This window comes from Diabrotica undecimpunctata, unplaced genomic scaffold (assembly GCF_040954645.1).
Source record: "Diabrotica undecimpunctata isolate CICGRU unplaced genomic scaffold, icDiaUnde3 ctg00000796.1, whole genome shotgun sequence".
NCBI classification, from domain to species: domain Eukaryota; kingdom Metazoa; phylum Arthropoda; class Insecta; order Coleoptera; family Chrysomelidae; genus Diabrotica; species Diabrotica undecimpunctata.
The window spans coordinates 14,430-31,216 of record NW_027312374.1 but is presented as its reverse complement, the minus strand read 5'-3'; the positions used below and the strand labels follow the sequence as shown (position 1 = coordinate 31,216).

At 37.1% G+C, this 16,787-nt stretch overlaps 2 protein-coding genes across 2 annotated transcripts; both read left to right on the top strand.

Moving 5' to 3' along the window:
* Positions 1 to 11,806: 11,806 nt before the first annotated feature.
* On the top strand, positions 11,807 to 12,316 carry LOC140431612 (uncharacterized). Its single transcript, XM_072519507.1, has one exon. The coding sequence runs from the start codon at positions 11,807 to 11,809 to the stop codon at positions 12,314 to 12,316; it is 510 nt and encodes a 169-aa protein (XP_072375608.1).
* Positions 12,317 to 13,361: 1,045 nt separating this feature from the next.
* LOC140431611 (uncharacterized) lies at positions 13,362 to 15,925 on the top strand. The gene is made up of 3 exons (XM_072519506.1): positions 13,362 to 14,262; positions 14,561 to 15,012; positions 15,761 to 15,925. The coding sequence occupies exons 1-3, from the start codon at positions 13,362 to 13,364 to the stop codon at positions 15,923 to 15,925; spliced, it is 1,518 nt and encodes a 505-aa protein (XP_072375607.1).
* Positions 15,926 to 16,787: the final 862 nt, after the last annotated feature.

Sequence of the window (16,787 nt, the reverse complement as noted above, 5' to 3'; positions counted from 1 at the left end):
ACGCGCTATCTCAGAGTCAACATACCGTTTAATAAAAGGGATTGGGAAATCTAAAAGACCCAAACGGTCAGATACTAAATCATCCAGTACATAATTAACTAGGATGGGAGAGATTGAGGAACCCATAGGTGTCCCAAAAATTTGAAGGTAATATTTGTCGTTGAGGACCAAAAAATTAGTGTCAAATATTAATTGTAAAAGTTCTGCAAATACATCCCAGGATACAAGACAGTTAGGTTGGATGGAGTTCCAGTGATTACTTAAGGAGGTAATAACGCTAGAAAGAGGTAAATTACTGAAAAGAGATACCACATCAAAACTCACTAAAATGTAGCCTTGTGGAAGTTCAAAATTATTAATAAATTCACTAAAATGAAAAGAATCAACAATATTAAAGTTGTTATTATAATTATAAGATTTAGATAAGATGTCAGTTAAAAAATTTTGCAATATTAGTGTTTGGTGAATTAATGGAGGAAACAATTGGCCTCATGCTCAATGTGGGCTTATGTATTTTAGGTAGACAATAAAATCTGGCAGCATATCCATCATAATTATGTAAGAATTTTGCAAGTGGTTGATCTATGATCTTTATATTTTTTAAGTGTGTAATGAATTTATTTATTTTATTTGTAAATTTAGAGCAAGGGTTGGTAGAAAGAGGTTGATAGTATCTATCATCATCTAACAACGATTAACTGAGGTTAAGATATTGATCTCTATCCATGAGGACAGTGGCATTCCCTTTATCACTTGTAAGAACGAGAAGATTAGGGTGAGTTTTTAAAAACGATACCGTCTCCCTGTAAATCTTATCTAACTCCGATAACTCCTAAAATAAACTAAGGTGCACTCGAAGAGTGGTGGGTTTTTTCGGTCAAAGTGGAGAAATAAAAGACAAAGAAGGTGGCTACTTCATCTATTTATTGAAGACGTTTCGCTTTCTGCTCAGAAAGCATTATCAGTTCATCTAAAAAGAACAATATGAAACCAAACATCCATAGAGAAGTTACAATAAGAAGTGTGTTACCTTACAAAGACATGTAGCAGTCAATGATGTTAAAAAATATGAAAAAGCTTACGAAACTGGACATTCAGAGTTAACGTTGTATAAAACAATTAATTGAAACTTGGTATAGTTTGCAATTTAACAAAATTAGCACAGCAAAAGAACATGTGATAAACATGTGATACTATATATATATATATATATATATATATATATATATATATATATATATATATAATATATATATATATATATATAGTAAACTCTTAAATATTGGGGAAATCTGAAAGAAAGTCTAATGAGTATCAATTGTTTCGCCGAGAAGTTTTCGTCAAAGAGAATTAATTTGGCTTCTTCAGGGCTGAAAGAGAATAAATTATAATTAGCTACCATATATTATCTATTAAAAACATTATTGATCTTACCGTAACTTAGAATTGTAGAGTTGGCTAGTAACAACATATGGTGTTTTTTGGTACTATGGTACTTTGGTACTTTGGTAAAACAGTTTTTTTTTAACGTTGGAAATGTATGGTAGCTTTGAACTTACATCCTAAAGGTTTACCCAAGTTTAATCCAAAAACCCAATGTAACATAATGCTGGGTCAGGCGTGTGCAAGTTGAGGTGCAGCGTCCTCTTAACAAAAAATTTTTTTAAGCGATCAGCCGACCTCAACGTTGCACATGTGATTCTGGGATTCTGGAGCCCATACAACATTTTCGGAATTATGTAGTCTCTTACAGCTATTAACTTAGGAAACATAAATTAAAATGCGATGCCACTCAGGTAACATCCCAAAAACAACCAGAAACTGACACAACCTCTCAGTCCATCGGAGAGGATGACGTGATTTTGCCAACTCAGGAACCGGAACCACGGAAAACCTGTAATTATTGCCCTTTAACATTTAAAACCCTTCCCGGGAACTCGTCAACATGAACGAAAAGCTCATCCCGCAGAGTTCCAATAGGAACTTGAGGAGGAAGCAGCCAGGAAGAGACCCTCCCACGTGTTATCAAATTGGCAAATAATTGCAGCAGCGGAAGCGAGACTTACGTACGGAAAACCGACGAACACCCGGTTCCTGAACGAACTAGTTAGGGTCACAGGGCTGTCGATGGGTGTGGTGCAAGTGATTCGCAACAACAATAAGGAAAAATATGCACCATACCTACAACTAGAAAAACCGAAATTAGCAGCTTCTCTCGCAAATAAAACAATGAACTCCACTAAATTAAGTTCAACAGACGATCAGAATACGATTAGTCCAGCATTGTGCAATACGATTCCAACATCCACCGAGGAAAACAACATCGAAACACGAGAAGATAGAGCAAATAGCGAAGATCAAACTGATTCTACAACTTCACTTCCGGCTGCCCAACCACTTATTGATCTTCCGCTCCAAGAGAGGGATGAGACGCTCAAGGTCCCTGGACCCATCGAAGACAACAAATTAGGCAAAATACCGCAAAAGAAACCCTATAAAGGAAAACAAATTGTCAAAAAACAGTGTCAGGTAAGTCTGGTGAATGTAATCTACCTTTTTTTTTTGCTCGGCGTGTGTTGGATTCAGGGTAGAGGAAAACATCTGAGCCCATTCCCCCTATGTAGAGGAGGTCCTGGATTTGCTCCTTTGATCCCTAAAAGACCCAAGTAAGCTGCTCATTTTCTTCTTCACAAGTGCTGAATCTATATCAAGATTTCTTAAAATCGACTTCCATGCATCTTCTTTTTTTTGTTTTTGAATAATAAAACTTATTTTTTAGATCCCATAATCTAGGGTTTTCTTCATACAAATCTATTAATTCCAAACATTGTTCATTTGACCACTCCATTTTACACATAAATCAATAAAATAAATAAAACTCAATAAATCCGAACTTGTCTTGCAAATGCAACAAATCCCCACGCTATCCGTCTAAACTGAGCGCGAACGCACACGTATGGTTCTTTGATGTGTGCGAAAAAACCGACACCACTCTAGCTCGCAACATGTGTGCTCAAGTCATTCGCGAGAAGCAACGCATGCGGCGAGAAGTTACGAAAGCGCCGTCCACATTTGCACACGTATGTGTATTCGTGGCTGCTCACCGCATGCGTTTGTAGGTCTGTACGCGTATTTAGACTTTTAATCTGGAAGTTCTTTTCCCACTTGTCTATCACTATAGACAGTGCATTTTACAATGTCTCTGTGTTTGTATTCGCGGTTATACCTCTGACATGTATGACCGTAGACCTATCTTGTCCCAGGTGTCTTGCCTTGAGGCCGCTATCTTTGGACGCAATGGCAGTCTTTATTGCCTTGACGTCATCTGGGTCCTTATCTAGGGTGATAAGTAACTTACCATCCCTAGTACTCCGGAGGCTACGGATTGCCTGAATAGCATTTGTCTTGCCCACGGCATCCTGTACCCCCTCTAGGAGTTGGGTGTAGCTTGTGTCCTTTTTCGACACGATGAAGCCGTAGGTCGGCCTGTCCTTTCTTGTGGCAGTAGTATGTACTTGTACCATGTTGTTAGTCGCTTTAAAGATAACCTGTGCCATCTTCCTCAAATCTCCAACTGACATAAAGCTCACGTGGTGTAAGGCAACAGAGGCATTTGGGATGGCCTCCTCTCTGACAGGTTCTAGGATATGCCACCTGTCTTCTTGCGTGCCAGCCGTTCTAATTTTTAAAATCTTCTGAGATTTGGTGCGTCTGTCTGCGCCCTTTCGTATTGTTGTTGTCTGTTCCAGCATTTCAAAATTCTCTTCAAGGCCAGCTAATTCAGGGAATTTATCCCTGTATAGCCGCTGAACGCTGTGGGTCATAGTTAGGTCCGTATTTTCCAGAATAACTACCTTAACATTACACTGGGACTCGACGGGGTTCCCTATTGTGATCTCTGTCTGCCTGTAAAGGCTCTCCGGCCAATCGCGCTGGACGTTCCTCTGGAAGTCGGCATAAGTACTGACTCCTTCGAGGCTCGCCAGCCCGACGGGCCTTGAAGGACCATGCCAGGCATCCGTTTGCGTACCAATCTCCGCTGCAGCGGCTTTTGGCACGAGTCTGTCTTTTTTCGTCTCAGGGTCGAGACATATATCTGTCTGTATGTCAGCTTCTATGTACATCTTATCCACAGGCTCTGTGGAGCGTTCTTGTAGCCATTGTCTTATGTGCTGCATCTGTTGCATGGATTGTCTTTTATGCATCAGCCGACATATCTCCTTTACCGGTTTAGGGATGTTAGGGTATTCTTTTAGTATATTCATGAATTAATCTAGATTTCTGCTTACATCGTCTAGGAAGTCTATCAATTCGTTGGCTTGACTGCAAGTCCATTTCTTGTGGCTATCGCTGCTCCTTGGGGAGGCCTTTCTTTTAAGGTAATTTCGCACGTCAGAGAATTCGTTCTCCTCCTGGCTTGGTCTGGTCTTTCCGAATTACCTCCCGGGTCGCACGCGGTTTTTTTTGTACTTGAGGTTGGATTTGACATATATATCCCACGAGTAGCTAGGGAAATATAGTTCGGCTCCCACAGAGCCCCGCTTGTGGAGGTAGGACTAAATACAATGGGGGGTCGCCAGGTACCCCAAAGGAACCGTTCGAGACCACGTATCGTATGGCCATGCATCCTTTGGCACGGTATCTAACATCTTAGCTTCCGCATTTTTTTCGCTGGTTTTCTCCATCGGTTTCTGGTGTGTGCAGGTATTCTCCTAGGGAAAGGATAAGGAAAAAATTAACAGGTATTAAAACGATGTAGATGATTGACAGCAAATAAATGATAATGTGGGAGAAAGGAGCAGCACTTGGATCTGGTTGACGCTCTCTCCAGCGTCCGGGCGCTCACCCCGGTGCACAGTCACCCGACGCTGTTCGCGTTTGGACTGAACTTAGCTTCATCAGTCGTGCTCCCCGGGATAACTCCCACAAAAGAGGGACCAAGACCAATTACTGAGCTCTTCCACCTCGACAAGGTCATTACACAGTCCTGGAAGAGAATACCTCATCTACCTATAGCGTCGTCTCCTGGCATACATAATTCACAAGTGCCCAGCACATCATCAGGAACGGTGCCAGTTTTTAGTTCGATCCATACATCGAACAAACGATCGGAAATATCCTCTACATCCACAGGAAAAAATGCTCCTCTTTACACTACTAAATCTAACGTACACACCGACTCGAAGTTCCCTATGAAACCCTTACAAAAGGACGAGTCGGTGTATACCACTTTACCTGTCTCGGTTGAGCTGGAAGGGTATCTTACTGAAATCAAACAAATCTCATTATGGAGAGATGGAGAGATGCCCTTTTCGTCTTTATGCGAGGCAGGACTAACACTAAACAATAAAGAACTATCGGAGGCTATATAAACTTGGATTGATTCCGAAATAGTTAAAAGTGTAAAGAAAGGAAGAGGTGGAAACCGTGTCAGAAATAAGAGACCAAACAACTACGGAGGTCTGCATGGCGAAAAAGAGACACGAGCCGAATTTTATAAGAAGTCCCAGGATCTATTCGATAAGATCGACATGGTCTCATAGACAAGATTTATTTCCGGAAAATCGATGGAAGAAGAGACACGGTTTCCCATCGATAGAGAGCGTCGAAGGTCTATTTGGCAAAATGCTAGAGACACCTTCTCCTGAGGATGTGGAGGACATAACCGACCAAAAACAGGCTAATACTGGAGTCTTTCGCCCTTTCCTTCCCAATGAGGTCGAGTCCGCGAAAACCAGTTGGTCTAACTCGGCGCCCGGACTTGACGGCATCGAGGTGGAAAGGGTGAAGGCACTCGACAACGAGGTACTTGCGGTACTATTCTCGATCCTATTCTCGATCATTTTTATACGAAATGTATACCTCATGTTGTCCAGTTAAAAGAAAAAATAATATTCTGAAAGACTCCAGTTGTGACAGTGAGGCTCATAAAGCCTTATTAAATGATGACTTAAGTAGAAAATTACGTAAATTGCCTATTTTAAATAAATTAAATGATGCACAAAAGCATATGTGATCTCAGGGTCCAAGTTATACACTTTCATTGCCAAGTTATTCGGTATACTCTCAGGATAGCTTGTCTTCTAAAAATACTGTTTTAACCTCTGATAACGAAAATATGGAGTTTGCCGGTTTTGAGGAGTCACAAAGTAAATTTAAGTTAAGTAAAAGTAGTTTTGGTTAAGTAGTATTTCATTTCTTATATATAACACCAATAATATCTTAATATATATAATAATAAAAAATAATAATAATAATAAATAAAAATTAGTTATGACATTTAATATTTTACATTGGAATATTACTGGTTTTTTTAACAATAAACAGGATCTAAATATGTTTCTTAAAGAACTTAATATTAATATCATTCTTTTAAATGAAACTCATTTGAAATTTTCGCAACAGTTGTATATTCCTAATTTCTACTACTTTAGGGATGATAGGATTGAGGGATGATAGGATTAATGGATGGGGTGGAATTCCTATTCTTATACATCGGTCTCTGGCAGCTGATAGGTTGAATATTTTACACATTCTCTTGCCTGGGAAATGGCATTGCTATTGTTGTTAAATTTGAACAATTTTTCATTATAAGGCATCAGATCTACGTTTTCGCAAGGAGATCTTTACAGAATTGGTCCAAATGTGTGATAAACCTTTCTTCTTCATAGGTCACTTGAATTGTCAACATTATTCACGGAGATCATCATCTAACAATCCGAAGGGTAATCATCTTGCTGATCTTTTGGAGGAAGATAACTTGTGCTTTCTCAACACAGGAGAAGCGACAAGAATTTCACCTCCTGATTCTAACAGTGTTCCTGACGTGACGATAGCTTCTCCAGGTTTAGCTGCGGACTGTATTTGGGAAGTCTTTCCAGAGATAGGAGCTAGGGATAATTTTCCATTTGTTGTCTTTTATGAGCAAGATAGAACCAACACCCAAAAAAATGTTTTTAATACACAATTTAAGTTGAAACTCAGTTGTAGAAAATGACACTTGTGATATGTACTGCAGCCAATTGAAAGACCCCTTTTAAGTTCAACCGACCAAGAAAGCCTACAGAAAAGGTATGATGGTGACTTAGCCGATGCAAAGCAAAGATATGATTTAAAAAATGCTGATAAGGATATTGCCAAACATAATAATAAACATAAAGTATTGATCACAGATCTGCAAAAATGTTTGCCTACTCCGATGTTGACATGTGGATTAAATTTCTGCAAACGAAAATTATGGACATTTGATTTCACTATTCATGAAGCATCGGACGGAACAACTTATTGTATGATATGGAACGAATCAAAAGCTGGCCGCTGTGGTGACGAGATAGCATCTGTCCTTCTGAACATTATGCTAATAGCCGGTTTATTTTGGATTTTGCATAAATAGCAACAAATTAAGATTATTAATCACAAATTTTTTCTTAAAGGTCATACGCATATGGAGGCCGATACAATACACGGTCTGATTGAGATAAAGCGAAAGAAAGCGAATAATATGACTATCCAAACCACTTGGGATTGGCAACAATTTATACGTGGTTGTTCACCAAAGCAGTTCATAATATGGAATTAAATAACTTAAAAATTCCCTAATCTATATAAAAAATCCACAGGCATTAACGCAAATTTTAAACAGGAACAAATACCGCTGGTGTACAGAACATTTTCTGCCAAGAAAATGTAGGAGAGCTCTATTACAAAACAGCTTTTGACGAAGAATTTAAACAGCTTAGCTTAAAAAGAAGAAATACTACGTTTCCTCAATGTCTTGTTATAAGTCAAACACAAGAAAAACCGATACCTTTATAACGATTTAATGTCATTATTACCGTTTTTATCCAGTGAATGTCATGCTATTATAAGTCTCCGCCTAAAGCAGAGCATGCTTCCGATTTTCCAGAATGTAGAATGAGCGATTAATACATGAATTAATGATTTAAATTTTTTTATTTTAAAAGCGGAAACACTTCAAAAGATGTTTAATTTTCATAACATATTACAATAGTATCAGGAGCTATAGGATTATGTCATGAACTTATGTAAACGATTAGAGGTAAATAACACTATGTTTATTAAAAAAATTCATGCCTTCCTAAAGTAAGTTTAAAGTGCAGTAATACATACAAAAGTAGGTAATTATTCTATTTGTCCTTTTAAATTGCAATTTAGTGGTGATAATTACAAAATTAATAATAATTATTATTTTCGAGGTACGGCATACTATAAACCGCCTTTTCTCAAAAGTACATTTTATGACATAGTGTAGTTTACCTCCTACACACAGATGTTATCTTAAAATTAACAAATATGTTCCTTTAAATTAAGGAGTTAAAATATATAACAGGTGCAATTGTACCTATGCCGTCTGTTAACGTTATAAAATTATACCCCTTGATAAAGGTTAAAGACCGATTTAAATTGCCTTACTGTAGGGTTGTTAATAACCCTTATGCGACCGAACTACACTCAAAAACGTTTCAATGTGATCTTGACTAAATTTATAAGTTGATATATCGCACCCTTAGTATTAAAAGGGCACATCTCGAAAATTAGGGTTTCTGAGTTCGTTTTAGCATAAATAGACACAAAACTACCCGTACTACAACTTGGCCTGGACAGAAATTGAAAACGGAGAATATAAAGCAAGTCCCGATATAATGTGACCCTTTACTCCCCTCTCCGCCAACACATCTTCTCGCGAGATAGACCCATTCAGTAAGGTGCCAATGTCTGTCGAAGCAGGTGTGTTAGTGAGCGCTCCCATTACGAGTTGAGTCCTTGTATTACAAAACTTGAGGTACGTGTTGTTTTATATTTTTTGTTTTATAAAGGCACATTAAGATTAAATGCTGTATACTACTAAAACTTCCGAAAATTTATGGGTTTATTTAAAAAAAGTTCTTTATATTACTAAAATTATTGTATGATTTTTGGAACTATAAAGGATTCTTGTTATTACCAAAATATTTGTTTGATTTACAATATCATTGAAAGTTAAATCCTTGTAATACTAAAATAATTCAACGAGTTTCTTAGTTGTGTCCATAAACTACAAAGTTTTTCGGTACTAAGGCCTTAATTATTATTATTATTTTATGTACTAACAAGTATTAAATAAGAGGGTAACTATATCTTAACCTCTTACAGATACATTGCAAAAAAATTGAAGAAATATGTCATCACTATCGCGAAGAATTATGAACCTTCTTAATGTTTCACATCCACCTGATGAATGGGAAAACAATTGCGATAAGGACCCAAACGTAAGTTTATAATTTACTAACATATATAAACTACTTACATATTGTTCAGAATTTTCTGTAAATTCTATTTTGGCAACGTCGGCAACGCTGCAGGTGCGCTTCATCGCCGATGTTGAAGGACAACAGGTGGCCTGACGGTCTGACGCGCTGACGCGGGACTTTTTGTCGAGACTCCGTAAGTGGAGGACTTAAATATATTTATTACAATTTTGTCATGTTGGTTCGAGAAATAAAATTCAAAATAAACAAGTTGGTTTTAATTACATTCATAGTGAAATCAATAGCGGGAAGAAATCCCCAAACATAGTGGTCATTCGAGCGGATGGATGGATGTAAAATATAGTTGGTCAATCATAATATTAAATATTATATTGCTGGAATTCCGAAATCAAGTTTATGGGTACACGTGCTGTTGGATTATCGATTTTTTTCAATACTGGTTCACGACGACAAAATTAGAGTTCAGTAAGATTGGAAGTTAGGTGAGTCCTTCTTTTCCTGATATTTCCTTTTAAAATATATTTTATGTTTGAAGTAGTTGGTTTTGGTTTATTAAGTAATATTACATTTATATTATTAATAAGATGGCGGAAAGTTTAGTACGAAAGAGGGAAAATATTAAAGCAAAATTGACTTTCAAAATTTATGGATAATATTAATATTTTTGAGGGTAAAATTAATGATGAGCAACTACTTATTGAATTAGAAAGTAGATTATCTAGAGCGGAGAGATTTTTAGATGAATTTGAAGAAATTGAGGGAGAAACAGGGCTGTTAGATGAGAAATATAATAGTGAATCTGAGATAGTAAATTTGGAAACTTTATATAAAATTTTATAAAACTATTTCGAAAGCTAGAAAGATTGTGAATGACAGTAGAGATCTCCCAATAGTAATGATAGTCAAAGTGTGGTCAGTGAAGTACACGGTGGAGGGACTAAAATTAAATTACCTCCAATTCCGATACCAACGTTTGATGGTACTGTAGAAAATTGGTTAGAATTTAAAGATTCTTTTGAATCTCTTATTCATAATGATAAAAGCATTACTGACATTAAAAAATTTCATTTTTTAAAACGTGCGTTACAGGGTGATGCCACTAAAGTTTTGCAAAAGCGACAGACTACCTCAGTTAGTTATAATATTGTTTGGAAACTTTTGTGTGATAGGTATGATGATACTCCTATGTTGGTTGATTTTCATTTAGATGCGTTGTTGTTGTTTCCGAATTTGGTAAGGGAATCAGCTGAGCAATTAAGAAATATGTTGGATACTGTTACAGAAACCTTGTTAACGTTGGAAAAACTTAACATTTCAGTGCAAAGTTGGGATCCCACTGCCTAACAAAAAAGTTTGATGATAATACATTTAGATGTTGGGAGGAAAAACGACCAAAGGGAATAGTAGCTACTTTAGATGAATTTAAAACATTTCTAAATGAGAAGGTAGATACTTTGAAAAATATTGAGAGAAATTCAAAAAAAGGTCAAGGAAAATAAGGGGTATAGTGCTGGTAGCCACACTAACAGGAATGGAAATAATAAATGGCAACGACATAAATCATTTGTGAGAACAGAGTCAAACTTAACAGAAACTAATACATTCAGTTTAACAAATCAAGATCCGTTTTGTCATTATTGCAAAAATAAACATTACATTAATAACTGTGTGGAATTTGGAAAATTAAGACATATGTGAGGTATGAACAAACAAAAAAGTTGGGACTTTGTCTAAATTGCTTAAAAAAGGCAAATCATACAAGTAAATACTGTAAATCAGGTAACTGTAGAAAATGTGGGCAAAAACACCATACACTGTTACATTACGATACAAGACCAAATACAGAAACAGTAGTTGACCAACCTAGTGGTAACAAGGAATACGATGGAGTGAAAGTTGGAGAAGGTGACAGTGGTGCTGGTGGTGGTTTGCAAGTTGGAACGTCTTCTTCACAGGCGTTAGAGGTTCTACAACATGTTGGGTCAGTGTGTTGGATGGATAATGGGATAGAGGTACCAGGCGAGATACTACTATCAACTGCATTGATACAAGTGATGGCAAAGGATGGCTCATGGCAAACATGTCGTTTTATTGGATTTTGGGAGTCAGCCAAACTTGATTACTTCTGGGTTAGCTACTAAATTGGATCTTCAACAAGATACGGTCACAATGAGAATTTTTGGTATAAATCAAAAGTTTTCTGGTGTTAGTGGTAGATGTATGGTCTCATTTAAGTCAATTCATAGTTCTTTTCAGAAAACAATTTCATGTTTAGTTGTCGCAAAGATCTGTGGCTCTATACCTAGTCAAAATCTAAAAATACATGTCAATTAGATATACCCCCTTATTTAGCGTTAGCTGATGCTGGATTTGGATGTTCGGCTAAAGTGGATATGTTACTAGGGGCTGAGATTTTCTATAGTCTTCTTTGTGTACGACAGATTAAATTATCTGAGTTTCAACCCATATTACAGAAGACATTGCTGGGGTGGATACTGGCTGGACCGTTGCAGAATCTACAGACATTTAACTCAACCATGTGTAATTTAAATGTAGTTGACATTCAAAATCAGTTGGAGAAATTTTGGGCCGTGGAAGAAATTCCTCAGGAGAAGCAGGCATTGTCTGTCGGTGAATTAGAGTGTGAAAGGATGTTTGTGGAAAATACCAAGAGAGAAAAAGATGGTAAATTTATCGTTAGAATTCCATTTAAAGAAGAGTTGGCACAGTTGGGGGATTCTAAACTTGAAGCTAAGAACAGATTTTTGGCGTTGGAAACAAGGTTAGAGAAAAATGTTAAGCTGAAAGGTATGTACGACTCCTTTATGAATGAGTATATATCACTGGGTCACATGTCATTATCGGAACCTTCAAAAAGTGTAATATCTTATTACCTTCCTCATCATGGAGTGTTGAATGAAAATTCAAGCACTACTAAGTTGCGAGTTGTCTTCAATGGTTCAATGAAAACAAATATGGGCGTGTCTCTAAATGATATTCAACATGTTGGACCAAAGCTTCAGGGGATCTTGTGTTGGTTTTGTTAAGATTTAGACAACATGCTAAGGTGATCTGTGCAGATGTAGCAAAAATGTACAGAATGATTTGGGTATCACCTGATCAACGGTCTTTGCAGAAGATATTTTGGAGAAGTTCTCCTAGTCAACAGCTGGAAGAATACACTTTGAACACAGTAACATATGGGACGAGATCAGCTCCATATCTTGCAATCAGGTGTTTAAGACAGTTAGGTATGGATGGTCAAAAGGAGTATCCTAAGGCAGCAGAAGTAATTTTAAGAGACTTTTATGTTGATGACGTTTTAACAGGAGCAAAGACAGCAGAATAATTATTTTAAATATGTAACCAGATGGTGTCAATACTAAAAGCTGGAGGTATGGAATTGCGGAAATGGGTATCAAATGATTTAGGAGTTCAACAGAAGTTAGACAGTTCAGTTTTGGTTGATCAGGTACATTTTGGAGAGAAAGAACAAAACAAGACGTTGGGATTGTATTGGAAATTTAAGCAAGATGAATTGTTGTTTGAAATTGAGTTTTCAGTTGGACATGGAAGGCACACAAAAAGAAATATTCTGTCAGATGTATCGAAAATATTTGACCCGTTGGGCTGGTCGCACCTAGTGTGGTTCTAGCCAAAATTATTTTGCAAAAACTGTGGAAGTTGGGTTTGAAGTGGGATGAGTCATTACCTTGTGAATTGAACGATGAATGGTCTAGATTAAAATCAACGTTTCATTTTATTAAATAAGTTAGCAATTCCTAGGCAGCTCGTATGTTCTGGTGCAACGGTGGTTGATATTTATGGCTTTTGTGATGCTTCTATAAATGCTTAAGGTTTATTTAAGTGTTTATTTAAGAAGTGTGAACGAGTGTGGAGATGTTTCAGTAAAGTTGTTGTGTGCAAAGGTTAGGGTGGCACCATTAAAAAGCTTAACCATCCCCAGACTGGAACTGTGTGGAGCCCTGTTATTAAGTAAGCTGGCAGCTAAGGTCAAACAAGCAATGACGATAAACTTTAGAAGAACGGTCTTTTGGTGTGACTCTAACTGTTGTTTTAATTTGGATAAAAATGTCACCTAGTGATGTTCAGGTATTTGTGGGAAATCGAATAAGCCAAATTCAGGAATTGACAGACCCAAAAGAGTGGAGACATATGAGGACGGATCAAAACCCTGCAGATATCGTATCTCGAGGCATTTTTCCATCAAAACTGGTGGATTGTCAAAGATGGTGGTGTGGTCCAGATTGGTTGGGTTTGGATGAACAAAAATGGCCTAAATCAGTTCCTGAGCAATTTAGTGACATGCCTGAGACTAGAGTGCATGTTGGAACTTGTCAAGATGCTAAGAATGTATATAAGTTTCCATTTCATATATTTGGTCATATAATTAGAATAAAAAGGTCTTTGGCCTATTGTCTAAGATACTTTAAAAAACTCTTGCATAAAGACACATTATCCGGTGCTTTAACTCCTGCAGAGTTAGCACATGCGATGGATATTTTGGTTAAGTTATCGCAAAAGGAATCATGGGCGCAAGAGATTAAAGAATTGTCTAATAAAAGGCAATTGTTGTCTAATAATACCTTCCGCAGGTTAAGTCCTTTTCTTGATGCAAATGGTATCCTCAGGGTGGGGGGTCGGCTGCAATTGTCTAGTTTGGAGTATGCGAAGAAACATCCAGCTCTATTAAGCTCTAAACATCCGTTAACAAAGTTGTTGGTTGAGTGGGAACATGAACGTCTGTTACATGCTGGTCCACAGGCGGTTTTAAGTTCAATCCGTGAGCAGTTCTGGATAATTGGGGGTAGAAATTTGGTACGATATGTCACACATACGTGTGTACAGTGTTTTAAGGCCCAGCCTGTTCCACTTTCTCAAAAAATGGCTCCTTTACCTAAGGATCGAGTAACGCCATCACCTCCATTTTATGTGACAGGGATGGATTATGCTGGTCCTTTCCAAATTAAAAGTAAGTATGGGAGAATCGCTAAGTTGTCCAAATGTTATGTATGTTTGTTTATATGTTGCTCTACGAAAGCAATTCATATTGAGTTGGTGTCGGAATTGACAAAAGAGGCGTTTATCGCGCGTTTTCGTAGATTTGTTGCACCTAGGGGTAAACCATTAAAAGTAATATCAGACAATGGTACACAATTCGTTGAAGCAAATAAAGAACTGAAATTATTGGGAGATTTTTTTATTGTCTCATTCACCATCTTTAACAAATGCTGTCAGTAACGAAGGTATTAATTGGAACTTCATTTCAGCAAAGTCACCAAATTTTGGTGGTCTATGGGAGGCGGGAGTAAAATCATGTAAAAAACATTTGAAAAGAATTTTGGGAAATTGTACTCTTACATTTGAGGACTTCTATACCACTCTAGTTCAAATAGAAGCTATCCTAAACTCACGACCTTTATGTCCTCTGTCCTCAAGTCCTGATGATTTTGAATCTCTTACCCCGTCTCATTTCCTTATTGGACGACGACTCACCTTATTACCGGATCCTGATGTTCGAGAAGTACCTATGAATCGACTATCTAGGTATCAACATATCCAAATGCTTCAACAGCACTTCTGGACAAGGTGGTCTTCGGATTATATTACCGAGTTGCAACAGAAGGGGAAGTGGTTTACCGAAAAACCAAATTTAGAAGTTGGACAATTGGTGGTGCTGAAGGAAGACAATCTTCCTCCATGTCAATGGAAGATGGGACGTGTAAGTGAACTGTATGTTGGGCCTGATGACAAAGTTCGGGTTGCGCGTATTCAAACTACAAATGGCGAATATAAACGCTCAGTTTCAAAAGTGTGTCCCTTACCAATTGACAGCGTGTAACCTTGTTTTTATGTACTTATTTTTTTTTCTTTTTTACATGTTTTGACTTTATGTGACATTTATTTGTGTTGAAATAATATTTCAAGGTGGGGGAATATGTTCAGATTTTTCTGTAAATTCTATTTTGGCAACGTCAGCAACGCTGCATGTGCGCTTCATCGCCGATGTTGAAGGACAACAGGTGGCCTGACGGTCTGACGCGCTGACGCGGGACTTTTTGTCGAGACTCCGTAAGTGGAGGACTATATATTTATTATATTTATTACAATTTTGTCATTGTTGGTTCGAGAAATAACATTTAAATAAACAAGTTGGTTTTAATTACATTCATAGCGAAATCAATAGCGGGAAGAAATCCCCAAACACATTTTAGGTCAGCAATGAAGAAAAAGAGAACATTTTATGTACTAACAAGTATTAAATAAGAGGGTAACTATATCTTAACCTCTTAGAGATACATTGCAAAAAAATTGAAGAAATATGTCATCACTATCGCGAAGAATTATGAACCTTCTTAATGTTTCACATCCACCTGATGAATGGGAAAACAATTGCGATAAGGACCCAAACGTAAGTTTATAATATACTAACATATATAAACTACTTACATATTATTTTGCATTTTTAGGTCAGCAATGAAGAAAAAGAGAACATCCCTTTAAGTTCATCAAAAAACTTTTTAAAGCAACAAGAAATAGCCGATAATACTCTGCCATTACAAAATAATTCCTTGGTTGAGACTAACACTGTTACTGCAAAAACATCAAAACGGTTCGTCGAGATCGTCATCTAGTAGTTCCAGTTCGTCTTCTAGCGTCAACGGTAGCAGTTCGTCATCTTCAAGCAGCAGCTCTTCCTCTCGATGTTGTTCACTGGAAGAAGGACGATTTGTTTCCATATCCTAAAAGGTAAAGAAATTGAAGCCCAGCCTTTATCACCTAGAACTACTTCACCTTCAATACTAGAATCCGTAATTTTAACACCACGTACTCCAGCTGTACATTACCGTATATCGCCAATGAATTCAGAAGAGAGTGATGCTGATATTAGTGACAATGATCCCACTTATAATGAACATCAAGGTAGAAAACGTTCGCCAAGCTTATCTTCAAGTTTCTCTGATGCCTTCTGAAGTAGTTGCAACATCGCCCAGGAGATCGAAGAAACGTAAAGCTGATCCTACTAAATGAAAGCAAAATAACCAAAAGATAAAACGAAATGCAGGAGAACAATACATTTCTACTAAGACTAAAAACGTTGTTCCTGCGCGTCAAATGAAGAGTCTGTGCAATCAGAAATGCAGTGAAAATTTCAATTTCAAAACATTTCAAATGTTTTTGGGCACTAGGAGATTTGCAGTTACAGCGTATGTTTATAAAAGTAGAATGGATATAGTTGAACCTAAATATAAGTATTCAACGCTCAACATCCCAGAGCACCAAATGCTGCTTTCTACTTGTACGATGATAATGCCAAAATCAGAGTCTGCAAAACATTTTTTATCAATACGTTGGGAATAACAAGTAAAATGATTCGCACAGTAAGATATAAGACTAACAATTGTAATTCTGTTAAGAAGATAGAAGATGCAAACATAATAGTCATAGACGCGTGGATGACAATCTGAAAGAAGATATCATTAGATTTATCAATCT

What these genes read in the sequence shown, in the direction of transcription:
- LOC140431612 (XM_072519507.1), top strand. Translation starts at nt 11,807, where the DNA reads ATGTGTAATTTAAATGTAGTTGACATTCAAAATCAGTTGGAGAAATTT.
- LOC140431611 (XM_072519506.1), top strand. Translation starts at nt 13,362, where the DNA reads ATGTCACCTAGTGATGTTCAGGTATTTGTGGGAAATCGAATAAGCCAA. An exon ending in TGGTCCTTTCCAAATTAAAA is followed by an intron (nt 14,263 to 14,560) that starts GTAAGTATGGGA and finishes ACTTCATTTCAG; the next exon opens with CAAAGTCACCAAATTTTGGT. An exon ending in GTCAATGGAAGATGGGACGT is followed by an intron (nt 15,013 to 15,760) that starts GTAAGTGAACTG and finishes TTGCATTTTTAG; the next exon opens with GTCAGCAATGAAGAAAAAGA.